The following is a 14,923-nucleotide window of genomic DNA, read 5'->3' as shown; positions in this document are numbered from 1 at the left end:
ATACTTAATAATCTGTAAGCATATTACATTGCAGGTGGTTTTTTAAATTGCAGAGATCAGTTATATATGTTTATAAATAACATTAATGTATTAAATTATATTTATTGTAAAAAGTAAAATTTAAACTACTGTGCCAAAAACGAAATTATTTCTTATATTTAAAAAAAAAAATTGAAATTCTAATGTATTTTATATAATATTTTTTATTGTTTCTTTTAATAAAACAATATGTATTAAAATTCATTAAAAAATACATATTACAATATAATTTTAATATTAATTATTATTCTGTATTTTAAAAAAAGGTCACCTGTAATAGACAATATTTTAGTATGTAAATATGTTTGATGCAATTGCAACATATATGTATTAATGAATACATATAATAATTGTATATACATAATATATTAATTTCTTTTCTGTATTTATAGTTATGTATACATATATATGTATTATTTAATATGTACTATTGAATATAATTGGATGTAAGTTAATATCAATACTATACAATAGCAAATTTTGACGTTGAGCTTATTAATGATGCAATATAATATTAGTAACAAATAAAGACTCCTATCATATATCATATATATACATGTAAGAATATAATTTTTTCCAAAACGTATACTAATAATGTTACACAGTGTTATATATTTCAATAATCTATCAAATTCAACTTTGAAAATATAAACTACATATTATGATTTTGTATAAATGCTTTAAAAAGTTTCATATTAATATTTAAAATAACTTTTGTTATAAAAGTGAAACGTATTATTAAAATAATGTTCATCATACTATTAAACAAATATTATAAGAAGAAAGAATTATATTAATAACTTTCACTGGTAAAATCAATTTTATCTTTGATTTTAAAGTTACTATTTTCGATATACCAACAAGTTACTTCTGTAAAATGTTAATTTTTTATAAATAATAAATTCCTATATCTGCTGACATTTTTTCAAAAGAGCTTTTTGCAAAAATTGATGTGATTTGGAGCATGACGGCTTTCCGAGAAGTCAAACTCATAATTTGATGCATATTAGAGTAAATTAAACTAATAAAATTAACTATGTTAATTGCATTAAATCGAAAATGTGGTGATCATCGGAGTTGTCGTCGGACAAGAAGAATTCTATTTTCAAGCTGTTGATAAAGAAGAATTTTATTTGTATTTGATATTCAATTTTATTTATGCTCAATTGTATTTTTAAAAGAAAAACGTTCGTTATTAATTCCATAATCAAATCTGAATCCAAAACCACATATTTTTTAAATCAATTTCAATAAATCAGTTATTTTTAAAAGTTATTATTAATTGACTATTTTAAATATAGAAAAACAAACTCTATAAAAACGATACACATGACGCCATCTAGCGGCACCGCGTGCGAACTAATGAAACTACAGTTTCAAAACCGTGTAGTTCACCTTGTTCGCCGGAGAGATGGCGCCATTTGTTCCATTTTTTTTTTATTTAATTAATATTGATTCTATTAATTAATATGCTATATATTTATTAATATTGATTTTTATGCTATTTGCAATATATTCCGTGGATCCGAAGATATGGTTTATGTGTTTAAAACAATTCGCACACTATACTGTATCTTGTCGATGATGTAGGAAATGATATACGAATGATATACGAATGGAAAAAAATTATCATTCAAAGATAACTATCACTTTTGTCTTCTACAACGTATTTTGCGTTTAAATTTCGCGGGCAAGACGAACGTTTGTAATTCTGCAACTTCAGAGTTCAGACTTACGTGGATGATCTTTATATATATAGTTTCTTCTCTCACGAGAAATACAATTATATATTGATAATAAAAATTTATGACGTTAACAAATAAAATGTATAAATATTGAAACTATCAAATTGTTAAGTTATTTTAATAATATAAGAATGAAATTCATTAACCAATCACCGATCGTCTATCAGCGTATGTACTTTGTATATTTTTTCATTCTATATTGACATAAACTTAGTCGCGTTTCATATTGCTTCTATCTAACTATTAGATATGTCTATTTGTGATCTATTTATTCCTATATCTATGCTTCCCCTATATCGCTATTTTCCCCAGGAGATGCCAGATTTGTTCCCCAGTGCACATGTTCGTTTACGCACGTTTATGCGTCCGCTTTATTTTCACTAGGGCGTAGTTAGTATGCGTGTTGCGCATGCGTCTACAATGATTTAAGAAGTTCTGTATTAGTGCGTACTTTCGCGTTGTGAGTCGGCAAAAAGCGAAAACTGAAAACGGCTTTTAAGATTTTTCGATATATAAGAGTTTTTCGGGTCGCGATTCAATACCGAGCGATGTCGAGCACAGAAAAGAAACCATTTCAGCGGTTGCCTACAGACGTCCTACCCTGCCATTATCATATTGTTTTGTCACCGAATCTTAAAACTTTTGTCTTCGATGGCAAAGAGGATGTGCACATTGACGTAAGCGCGATCAATCTGGATTACTTGTTAAAATGTTATTTATTCGTACTGTTTATTGTAAATTTATAATTCGAATAATAAAACAGAAGGTGTTAACCATATGGCAAACATCACTATAAAATTCATGTTCTGTATGTAGGGCAAATTTCAATATTGCCTTCAGTGGCAATAAATTTATGGGCATTTCTCTTATCTTGTTTTATCTGTACTACAAATTTTGAGAGTGTATACAGTTGTTAAAAATAAAGCATGATAAGATTATTACACGAGAAATCTTTACTCCTTTTTAATATTCAAATGTTTCTTGGTCCTTTTTTAATTTCTTAGTATACTTACAATGATTTTAAATGTTTACAGGTAAAGCAATCTACAGATACTATTGTTTTAAATTCATTGGATATCGATATTAAAACTGCAGCTTTCAATGCTAATGATGGAAAAGTTATTCCAACATCAAAGATTGAACTATGCGCAACAGAAGAAACTGCTACTTTGGTATTTGATGAGAAGTTGCCATCTGGGAAAAGTGGATACATAAGTTTGGAATTTGTAGGAGAAATTAATGACAAAATGAAGGGTTTCTATAGAAGCAAATATATTGGGTATTACAATTTCTATGATATCATATAATACAACTAAATATTAGAAAAACAGGAAGTACATTTCTTTTATTATGAAAAAGATTGCATCAGTTGATATAAACATAGAATTTAACTTCTTCAGTTATAAGATTTAATATTTTATAGAGAAGATAAATATGCTGCGGTAACTTACTTATGTCCTATGTCAGCTCGTAGACTATTTCCTTGTTGGGATGAACCAGCTTTAAAAGCAACTTTCACAATACAGCTTGTACTTCCTCATGATTCACCAGTTATTGGCTTATCAAACATGGTGAGCAGGAATTAATACTTTTAAAATAATAAAATACTTTTATGTTTACAGGACAAATGGAACTGTTAAACATGCAGCAGTAACTCAATTCGAGCCAACAGATGCTAGACGTTGCTTCCCATGCTGGGACGAACCAGCGCACAAAGCTACATTTGATATTACTCTAAATGTACCATCGGGTCTTACAGCACTTTCCAATATGGTAAGCAGCGCCTAGCACTTGCGGTTATATTTTGTTTTGTTTCATTTTTTTTAACTTATGAAAATTAATAGAATTATGTAGTTATATAATTGAAGTGAAACATTTGTTTATTTCAGCCTGTAAAAAGTAAAGAAACAAATGAATCAACTGAGACTTTGATATTTGAGCGGACCCCAATTATGTCAACGTACTTAGTAGCAGTTGTGATTGGTGAATTTGATTACATAGAAAGTACAGCCGACGATGTACTAGTACGAGTGTACACTCCGAAGTCAAAAAAAGAACAAGGACAATTTGCACTAGAAGTAGCAACAAAAGTGTTAATATTTTTTAAAGCTTATTTTGGGATTGCCTATCCACTTCCAAAAATTGATCTTATTGCTATTGCTGACTTCTCATCTGGAGCTATGGAAAATTGGGGTCTAGTCACATATCGCGAAACTTGTCTTTTAGTAGATCCACAAAATACATCTGCCGTCAGGAAGCAATGGATAGCTTTAGTCGTAGCGCATGAATTAGCGCATCAGTGGTTTGGAAATCTTGTAACCATGGAGTGGTGGACGCATTTATGGTTGAACGAAGGCTATGCATCGTTCGTGGAATTTTTATGTGTTTCTTATTTGTTCCCAGAGTACGATATTTGGACACAATTTGTAACTGACACGTTTATCAGAGCGTTGGAATTAGATGCTTTAAAAAACAGTCATCCGATTGAAGTACCAGTTGGTCATCCTTCTGAAATTGACGAGATTTTTGATGATATTTCTTACAATAAAGGTGCATGTGTCATTGGAATGTTGCACTCTTACATTGGCGAGAATGATTTCCGAAAGGGCATGAAGTTGTATTTGAAAAAGCATAGCTACGGCAACGCAACAACCGGAGATCTTTGGGCTGCTTTAGAAGAAGCTAGCAACAAAGATGTACGTAGCGTAATGTCTGCATGGACCGAACAGCAAGGTTTCCCCGTTGTTAGAGTTCAACATCGTCAAGAAGGCAACGATCGAATTTTATCATTGTCTCAAGAAAGATTTTTAGCTGATGGCTCTTCAGACAATGGAAGCAGCTTATGGATTATACCAATTAGTATAAGCACGTCCAAGGATCCTGAAAAAAGTATATTTAAAGTACTATTGGATGAAAAAACTAAAGAGTTTCGAGTCACAGATGTTGCTGAAAACAATTGGGTAAAGATTAATCCCGGAACAATCGGGTTCTATAGGACTCACTACAGTCCAGAAGCTTTATCTCTTTTACTGCCTGCTGTTAAAAATCATGAGCTACCTCCTCTGGATAGGTTGGGTCTATTAGATGATTTGTTCGCTATGGTACAAGCTGGCCATGCTTCTACCGTGGAAGTGCTTCAACTCATGCAGGCATTTCAACAGGAAGATAACTATACCGTTTGGTCTAGTATAGTCAATAGCTTAGGGAAAATCGGAGTTCTTGTTTCTCACTTAGATTTCGAGGACTCGTTCATGGCATATGGGCGCAATTTAATGCGCGATATTACCACCAAATTAGGTTGGGACCCTAAACCTAACGAAAGTCACTTAGACACTCTTCTACGGTCGCTCGTGCTGGGTCGTATGGCCGCTCTGAACGACGAAGAGACCATAGAAGAAGCAAAAAAGAGATTTGAACTACATGTTTCTGGCACAACACTTCTTGCTGCTGATTTACGCAGCCCCGTTTACCGAGCTGTACTTTCTGTCGGCGATGCTGATACGTATGAAACAATGTTAAGGCTCTATCGAGAAGCAGATTTGCATGAAGAGAAGGACAGAATATTGAGAGCGTTAGGCGCGATCAAAGATGAAACTCTATTAACGAAGGTTCTTGATTTTGCCATGAGCGACGAAGTAAGGGCTCAAGATACGGTATTTGCTATCATGTCGGTAGCAATGACATACAAAGGTCGTCTTATGGCATGGAACTTCTTTAAGAAAAATTGGAAAACGTTGCTCGATCGTTACGGCGGCGGTTTCCTAATTTCGAGATTGGTCAAATTTACCACAGAGAACTTTGTCACCGAAGAATGGGCCAAAGATGTCGAAGAATTTTTCGAGAATCACCCAACACCCGGAACCGAAAGAACAGTTCAACAGAGTATCGAATCCATCAGATTAAACGCGGCATGGCTTTCTAGAGATAAAGATTCCATCAAGGAGTATCTGACCACTAATGTTTAGTAGTAACACGAGTTACTTCTTGCATTGCATTCTCGTCTCTGTTTTGTTACGGCATCATAGTATTTTCCTTCACATACAAAAGATACACGATTACGTCATAGTTACTGGTTGTTTCGTTGAAAATTCTTTGGAGCGACTGTTGAAAAGATGATTTGTAATTTATTGAAGAAATGAATTGTAATTTATAGTATAATTCGTATTCCGATGGCATTTTTATATCGCAGCATTAACTTTATGGCATTTATTTTCTTCGCAGTTCTATAATACACAAACGTGTACTTTTTTCTTCCGAAATACGATGTCTTGAATTTGTGCATTAGTGTTTATTACTTTTATATAGTAAGTAAAACGGAAAAAAAAGGAAACAAGCGTATAGTTACAGTATACATTTATATCACACACCATAATTGTGAAAATTCAAATAAATACTTTTACGCTTGTATCTGAACTAGCATTTAAAACGCCTTGTTCCACGTTTAACGAACCTGACACAATGAGCTAATTAGACACCAATTTTATATACTTTATTAAAAGTGTGAAATATAAAGAAAAAGAAAATTGGATTTCGTTTGATTCCTCCATTCCGTAGATTAAGATTCATCGAAGCGATCGTCACCCTAGAATTACGTGATTACTCTGTGCGAGGCAAGTAAAAGTCATGTCAGACACTTAAGCATCGTTACGCGCTTACAAGGTAACGATTGCGGAGTACAAGGCATTTCTTATACCCGGCATCGATCAGTGCTTTTAGCTTGCGTAGGAGGGTGTGCTGCTGGCACACACACCGTGAGTCAGCCTCCACTTTCATTATTAGCGTACATCCACCGAAGCAGTGGTGGTTCGTGTCGAGTAGTTTGCCACCCTCTCTCCATTCTCTCTCCCCATCGTTCTGCGCTATGAATACGAAGTGAGCTCGAGTGGTCGAAAGGGACGAGAGCCAGGGACACAGTCAGTCGGATGGAATCAGTTCCCGTGGGTATCCTATGAAGCCGAGGTTCCCAGGACGCGCACGCGACCCAGGATAGGGAAACCCGATCAATACGAACTTTGCGAACTCCTACACCCTGTAACGATACGTCGTCCACGCGTACCTAGGTTCTCTCCGACGAAGACAACCACCGCTCCTCCCTCGCACGTGTGCGTGGATTATTACGTACACGTGTGCCTATTTAACCCCACCCTCATGCGTGTACGTATATCATGGGACACTCGCGGATTTATCGCTTTCAACGATGTAGGAAGCGGGAAAACGACCTAACAAGAAACTGCCGATGGGGATCGTTATGTGCGACCATCATGGAAGCTCTTTTTTTACGGGGATGATCGTCGATCTTCTTTAAACCACTCTTCTTTTATCTATACATTTTTATTCGTTTCTTCGCTTTATGCAATTCGTATCTATTTAAACTAATTACAGAATTGTCAACTACAAGTTTGTTATTCGTTCAAATTTATTTTACGTCAGATATTAATTCAGAGGTTCAGATTTGTTCAAACTTATTTAGATTTATTGAATGAAATTTATTTTAGCAAAATCTTTTTAAAAAGTTCAGAATTTTTGTTTAATGTAAAGGTACAAGTTTATACTTTTTATACGAGAAATCTATAAAAAAGTACGTATGTACAGTCGAGGTGCATTTTTACTTTTACCTTTCATCGAAATGTCAAGAGATTTCATAATTTATAGAACTATGTTGATATAAACGATTTGAATTTTTCGTTTCCGTTCTCTATATGTTTAATTATGAATTTAATAAGGACGAGGTAATTGCAATGAAATAACTGTATACAAAGATAATATCGTATGGACACAGTTTGCATTTATTTCGCGTACGAGCGTACTCGCCCGACAATATACTTACACTTTACAGCCTTTCAGTCTTCGCGAATATACAATAGTTACGGAGAAATCTCTAAATTATAATATGAAAAGCAATAACAACGATAATAATCATGTAATAATAATAATATAGTATCGACATTGTGATTAATGTAATAATAAACATAATACAAATAATTCGCTTTATTATCTACAAGGGGAGTTCAAATAATATAAACTCTGTTCAACATGACGATAAACATTTCTTTTCTACGCGACTACGAAAGAAAATGAACCATTTACGACTGGTCGGGCGCGATATACATATCTATATTAACATAATTTTGATCCTTACTTGTGTCAATAATAATGTTTCCCGGAAATGAGTCTATCACAAGATTTTAAAACGAGGCCCTTAACCGATCGTAACGGAAGATCGAAACCAATTAAATGTAAAAAAATTTACTAGTTTGCGATGGAACAGTATGGAAAATCGACGTAAAAAGAAATGGGCGCAACCGTCGTTACGATATCGGGAAACGATACATGTATAACGCAGCTCGGATTAGGACAGGATTACAAGAATCGGATAGGGAAAGGATAAAAGGAAGTGAGCTGATTAAGATGAGAGATCGTGCGAGGAATGCGGTGAGTTTATGTACAAGTATTTACATTTTCTCGAAGAAAGAGGTTAGATTCGTAAGGTCTTCTTCTTCATCGTCGTTTTCATTCCTGCTTCTCTTTAAACTTCCTTTCTCTTCTACGTCGAACGCATCTTTCCCCTGTCAGGTTTTGAAACGCTTAAAATCTATCTCCTCCGCCGATACCTGACACAGGTTCCTTCTGGACTTCGAATCGTCAAGAAATTACATTCGAGGATGAGCACGAAACTTCAGCAGTAACGCCCTAACAAAACGTTGCTACAAAGACCTGAGTTCTCGATTCGACTCCCCGAAAAAGACACGAACAGTGCCACGACGTTGAAATTCAGAGGCCGACTCGTCAGTCCACGAGCACAAGCTTGCAGCGACCTGGACCTCACTGGAGCTCGTTCGCCGAGACAGGTCACCGTTCCGCGACCATACCGGTCATCGTGGTCGTTGACGTCGTCGTCGTCGTCGGAATGGTCGTCGTGGCGTTCAGTAGCGGTTGAAGGGGTTGTCTCGGCGTCGTCTTCGCGACACTGGACTCGTGGTGGACGTTCGTCTCTTCGAGAGTAGTCTGAAGATCACAGATGTATTCGATCACCCTCTGTATGACTTCGAGCTTCGATAACTTCCGTTTCCTGGGCATGTCAGGGACCAAGGATCTCAGTTTCGTCAGATAGGCGGCCACCTCTTCCGCTTCCAAATCGCGACGAGTCCCGTTGATTCCGATACTACTGTGGAGGATACCTCGGCTTGGCGGTACTCTGCCGCCCACTGGACTCACCACCATCGCCTTCATTGTCGTGTGAGTGTTTTCTTTAGTCGATGCGTTAATGTTCAATTTATCGCCGGACACCAGCGTGTTGTTGATGAAAAAATGTGGGTCGTTGATTAAATTTGATCGGGCACACCTTCGAAACGTGCGGCTGCTTATCCGTCGAACGGACAGTGCACGTACACACACCCCGTATATTTATCGATCCAACCAACCCACCAACAAAGTGAGTGCACGAGACAGAAGAATAGACTGTTCGAAGTCTTTCGTTTTCTGTTCTCTTTACTCTTGTCCACTTTATATAATTTAGTTTTTTAGTTCGCTTTTAGCTCGGACACGAATGTCACACACAGTTTTATGAGAGGTTATTACGAGTTAATTTCACTCGCGAAGAACATTTTCGAACTAACTGGTAAATCCGGTGGATGTAGTTTGCAAATTTTCGAACGCAATGAATGTGCAAGAGAACGGTGCAGCGTACTAAATAAGGACTGTACGTCGCACTCGACAGATCGAAATCAACTGGCCTCCGCCCCTCACCTGCGCGTCTTTATAGCCTTCCCCCACCCCTCGCAGTTCTACCGCGACGCCTCCACTACCCGTACGGCGCAATCGCTGCCGGAATAGAATAGCGTTGGATTTGAACCGCTCACGAAACGGATTCTTATCTAACCTATTTATATGTGCACTTTGGTAAATATTTATGTATATGCACTTTTATTTTATTGAAAAAACGCTCGATATTTATTATCGAGCATAACATCTGAGATTATTTTCTAGAACGAACGAATGAAGAATTGATTTTTTTTAGAACAATTGTATACCTATAGCATGGTATTAAGTTAATTGGTAACTTTTTTAAATTATTAATTAGGAATTGTATTATCGTTTATTTTTCTGTTAATATTTTATATAAATTTATATCAAATTTCACAGGTAGAACGTCATTTGTCATTGTTATTTGGCATTTCTGAAAATTGAACTTTTCAAATTTAGAAAATTAGGAATTTGATTAGAGATTTTTTAATTTAAAAAATTACAAATATAAATATGTCAAGTTAAGAAATTTTGAAATTGAAGAATTGTTTATCCATCAGAATCGGTAAGTGTCTGACACTTGTACGTCCTTGCATGCTGCCCTCGCCGTGCATAGATGCACATCACTGATTTACTACTATTAAAGACACGAAATAAGTCAAATGTTAGAATTTATTACGTATTCACGATTCAGACTGCATTATTTGCATTACTTTTTAATTAACTAATCTCGTTATGTCTCTCAATAATCCATCTCCATAATTCTACGAAGCCTAAATCTCATAATTAGTGATTAATTATATAATATCCGATTTTTTTTCCTGTAGAACCGTTAAGACCTCTGAGGAATGTAGGTGACTACTTTGTTACCATCTCTAATACTCCTACATTACATGATTCAATTAGTGGTTGCGAATAATAAACACTTTGTTCGAAAGTCCGTGAGAGACCAGGTGTTGCAATCCTGATCCTACAAACTAATCAGATCCACTTTTTAGATATGAGTAATACATCTGTTACTATAATTTGCAAATGATGTCATACAAAAATTCTCTGACCTATACTGAAATATAATGGGATCTTTCTTGAAAATACCTAATTAAAAATTTTACTGTTTGGTGCATCTTTTGTATAAAATAATCTAGTGATGGGTATGTGACGTGTAGTCACGGGTATTGATAGATTGTCAATTTTTCAATTTAAAAGATTAATTTTTAAATTTCCCAAATCTTCAAATTTTAAAATATACAAATTTATAAAATTATAAAATCATATATTACTTAACTCTAAATTTGATCATTTCCAAATTTTCAAATGCTTAAATTCCAAAATTGAAAGTACCAAAATATCCAATTTTTAAATTGATACTTTCAACATTTCATAAATCAAAATTTTCGAAATTCTAAAATTCTAAAATCACAAAAATTTAAAAAGTCCAAACTTCCTAAATTTCTATCTCCAGCTTCCTAAGTTCAAAAATTTCAAAATTCTCAAACCTCTATCTCCAACCTCCAAAATACCAAAACTCCCAAGTCTCAAAGCTCCCAATTTCCAAATCCCGAAGTCCTCTCGAAATTTTCTAAATCCCCTAATTCTATCACATTTACCTATTAGATCTATGAACTAACCTTATATCTCATCTCTTCTATCATATCTACTACCAAACGTCATATCCTACATTTCTATCATATCTATTATCAAATATTATATCTCACATTTTCTATTACAGTCATATCCCATATTTCCTCTCATATCTATTATCAAACGTAATATCTCACATTTTCTATTACATCTATCTCAAAACGTAGATATCGTTCTGTCGACAGTGCGTGGCATTGCCCGCGAGCTCTCCAGCGGGAGTTCGCTGTGCCGATTAGCTTGATAAATTTGTTCGAACGAATTGGTTCGGTTCAAAGCCGACCGTAGTCGGGGGTGTTTGACGACCATGGGACCAGAGGCGTCGGCGGGACAAGCCGGGCGTGGAAGAGAAGGGCGACGTCGCACTAAAGCCTGCTAGGGGGACAGGGCAGTCCGCGGGCGGGGTGAGGGGCACGGTGTGCGTGAAGGGTTCTAGGCGCGGGTGGAGGAGAGAGAAGGGAGACACGACCATTGTTGAACGTCCGGCGGCGCCAGCCACTAGCCATCACGGCTACCACCACTGATGCATCGTCGCACTAACATCGTCAACGGCAACAACCACCGTCCTCGTGCATGCTCATGGTTCACGAGCTCGGCACTGTGCACCGTCAACCTGTACAGTCGACAGCAAATCTGGTTTCCCTAGGGAAAATATCGTAACTAGCTGTTGCCCTCGTTTCATCACATTTTTAGGTATTTTTAAATTAGGCTATTTTAATATGGGAGGTTGGACTTTGGGAGAGATTCAGACGTTTGGATTTTTGGTGATTTGGGAATTTGGACAATTTGGGGAATTTTTCAGTTTGTGGGTGGGGTTTGGGAATGGGGAAATTTGGGGACTTGGAAATTTGTGAGTGGGGAAATTTGAGAACTTGGAAATTTGTAAATGGGGGATTTGGGAATTTGAAAATTCGTGAATGGGGAAATTTAGGGACTTGGAAATTTGTAAATGGGGGAATTTGGAAATTTGAAAATTTATAAATGGGGAATTTGGAAATTTGGAAATTACTGAATGGGGAAATTTAGGGACTTGGAAATTTGTGAGTGGGGAAATTTGGAAACTTGGAAATTTGTAAATGGGGGAATTTGGAAATTTGAAAATTTATAAATGGGGAATTTGGAAATTTGGAAATTACTGAATGGGGAAATTTAGGGACTTGGAAATTTGTGAGTGGGGAAATTTGGAAACTTGGAAATTTGTAAATGGGGGAATTTGGAAATTTGAAAATTTATAAATGGGGAAATTTGGAAATTTGGGAATTTGGAAATTACTGAATGGGGAAATTTAGAGACTTGGAAATTTGTAAATGGGGGAATTTGGAAATTTGAAAATTTATAAATGGGGAATTTGGAAATTTGGAAATTACTGAATGGGGAAATTTAGGGACTTGGAAATTTGTGAGTGGGGAAATTTGGAAACTTGGAAATTTGTAAATGGGGGAATTTGGAAGTTTGAAAATTTATAAATGGGGGAATTTGGAAATTTGGAAATTACTGAATGGGGAAATTTAGGGACTTGGAAATTTGTGAGTGGGGAAATTTGGGAATTTGGAAATTACTGAATGGGGAAATTTAGGGACTTGGAAATTTGTGAGTGGGGAAATTTGGGAATTTGGAAATTACTGAATGGGGAAATTTAGGGATTTGGAAATTTGTGAGTAGAGAGACTAGGGATTTGTAAATTTGCAAGTAGGGAAATTTGGAAATTTGAATATTAAAAAATGTAGGAGTATAGAAATTTCGAAATTTGTGAAAAGATAATACGAGGATGTTGAATTTCAGGGATTTTCAAGTTTGTGCACAGGGAAATTCTGACCAGTGCAAACTTTGCAATATGTACAAATTAAGAAATCTATATTGCAATGCTAAAATTTGAAAATTTGTAAAACGAAAAATGTAAGATCGACATCTAAATTTGAAACCCCGTTCGAAAAAATTGTCAAGTTCGCATGTCCGTAATCCGAAGGAAGTGCACGTTGCACTCGAGTGTACACCATGATTCCGGCTACGGTTTTCTCTATACATATATGCACGTACTCGCGGTGTCAGCGTCGAGACTCTTGCCTTCTTGACTTGCGTGCTCGCGTGTATACAACGTTGTTCTCTCTTTCTCTCTGGCGCTCGTTCACCAGCTCGCTCCTCGTGTCTCTGGTTACTCGGAGTCTCGTTACCGGTTGGGACAAGAACCCACCCGATGTCCGGCGCTATGGACACAGAACAGAGGGAGTCCTTTATTATGCTATGCCTCGGAACGAGTCCCTTGAGCGATCCCGACGAAATTGCGTCGGGACCCGAGGTGACGAGCTCTTTTCTAATCCACAGGGTGTATTGATGCTGACGTACGGAGGGGTGGTATTCGACGATGATCCCCGGTATTTTCTACCCTGAACATATGGAAAATGTAATATTTCTAAGCTTTGAAGTAATTTAATCTTTAATGTAAGTGCGAGTGAACTTTATTATCTTTCGTTGAGCATTATCTGTACTTGGGTTCGTAAACATTTCCAATATTGGTTTCAAGATTGTATGATATGATTAAAGTACTGTTGCACTTCGAACGAACGTTGGATTACTTATAAATGAGGTATCTGAGTATCAGTCGAGTGCCAAAACCGTGAATTGTTATAAATCGCATATTTAGTGGTTTCACGTTAGCATTAGATAAGAGGAGATTTATATTTGCATTAAATGTAATATGACGGTTAAATGTAACATGAGAAATATTTATACAGCGGAAGACAACAGTATTCGTACACTTGAAATATAGAAAGAAAAAGAACAATATTTTCTATATTATTAAGTATATTTAATCATATATAGCTGTATGTTAAACATTACACTTACAGCAACAAATGACCCAAAACCGAAGGCAACATCACGTAGTAACTTGAAATGACTCGAAATTCACGAGACCGTAAGAAATCGCCGGGACAAAAGTATTCGCACACTTAATTATTGCTACAATTATTTTAGCAGGAATTTTATAAATTAACATTTTGTATGATAACCCTTCCGGCGAATCACTTCACGTAATATATCGGGCATTGACAACACCAAACTTTTAACGAAGTCAGGTTCTATATTACACCATTCTCTTTTTAATATTTCTTTCAAATGTTCTTTCGACGTTATATCATTTCGCACATTTTTTTCTAGTTTCCATACATGTTCGATAGGATTTAAGTCGAGCAATTGTGGAGGAGTTGCTAACCTGTGGGGAGTATTGGTATTAACAACCACTAACGCACTATACATATAGGCTGTATGTTTCGCGTCACAGTCTTGCTGAAAATAAAATTCATCTAATTCATTCTAATTCATCTGCACTTTTGTAAATTTTCTTTTAATATATTTAAATATAAATGTTTATCTATTATTATCCATTGCCACCTCCAGAAGTAGCAATACATCCTCATATCCTCATCAATGTTCGTGTTCAAATATTTGTTCCTAACTGTTTTTGTATTCAATACAGTCGTAGGTTATAGTAATTATTATGATAAGTAGTCCCATTAAAGAACACCTTGTTTAACTTAAAATCACATAACATTTGTCTCATCGAATCAAACAATTCTCACCAAATTGCATATCATTGCAAAAAAGTTAACGAGACTTAGTTGCTATACAAAGTTACTATACAAAAGCATTAATTTTAGAGAGATGCGTATTTCGTGATGCGAAGTGGGATCTTAGCCATAGATAGGAGATAAGCACGTTACCTGATATCGCAAAGAGATCGGATTTTCTACGGCAACGCT

At 35.8% G+C, this 14,923-nt stretch overlaps 2 protein-coding genes across 3 annotated transcripts; one reads left to right on the top strand and one right to left on the bottom strand.

Moving 5' to 3' along the window:
• Positions 1-2,124: 2,124 nt before the first annotated feature.
• On the top strand, positions 2,125-6,307 carry Psa (puromycin-sensitive aminopeptidase). Of its 2 annotated transcripts, none has more exons than XM_076530129.1 (4): positions 2,125-2,461; positions 2,819-3,063; positions 3,208-3,355; positions 3,674-6,307. In XM_076530129.1, exons 1-4 carry the CDS (start codon positions 2,333-2,335, stop codon positions 5,747-5,749), a joined length of 2,598 nt encoding a protein of 865 aa, XP_076386244.1. In that variant the 5' UTR covers positions 2,125-2,332; the 3' UTR covers positions 5,750-6,307. The 2 variants fall into 2 exon arrangements, with proteins under 2 accessions (XP_076386244.1, XP_003702012.2); XM_003701964.3 differs by lacking the exon at positions 3,208-3,355 and adding an exon at positions 3,407-3,557 and having other exon boundaries at positions 2,129-2,461.
• Positions 6,308-7,549: 1,242 nt separating this feature from the next.
• emc (Basic helix-loop-helix domain-containing extra-macrochaetae) lies at positions 7,550-9,529 on the bottom strand. The gene has a single exon (XM_012282325.2). The coding sequence runs from the start codon at positions 9,012-9,014 to the stop codon at positions 8,634-8,636; it is 381 nt and encodes a 126-aa protein (XP_012137715.1). The 5' UTR covers positions 9,015-9,529; the 3' UTR covers positions 7,550-8,633.
• Positions 9,530-14,923: the final 5,394 nt, after the last annotated feature.

The sequence above is a fragment of the Megachile rotundata genome, chromosome 3 (genome assembly GCF_050947335.1).
Source record: "Megachile rotundata isolate GNS110a chromosome 3, iyMegRotu1, whole genome shotgun sequence".
Taxonomy (NCBI): domain Eukaryota; kingdom Metazoa; phylum Arthropoda; class Insecta; order Hymenoptera; family Megachilidae; genus Megachile; species Megachile rotundata.
Note: the sequence above shows the minus strand (reverse complement) of the source record. Positions and strands in the feature narration are given on the sequence as shown.

Bases quoted from the DNA above. Each gene is read 5' to 3' on its own strand.
- Psa (XM_003701964.3), top strand. From the start codon at position 2,333: ATGTCGAGCACAGAAAAGAAACCATTTCAGCGGTTGCCTACAGACGTC. The intron at 2,462-2,818 runs GTAAGCGCGATC...AAATGTTTACAG, and splicing joins AAGAGGATGTGCACATTGAC to GTAAAGCAATCTACAGATAC. The intron at 3,558-3,673 runs GTAAGCAGCGCC...TGTTTATTTCAG, and splicing joins TTACAGCACTTTCCAATATG to CCTGTAAAAAGTAAAGAAAC.
- emc (XM_012282325.2), bottom strand. From the start codon at position 9,014: ATGAAGGCGATGGTGGTGAGTCCAGTGGGCGGCAGAGTACCGCCAAGC.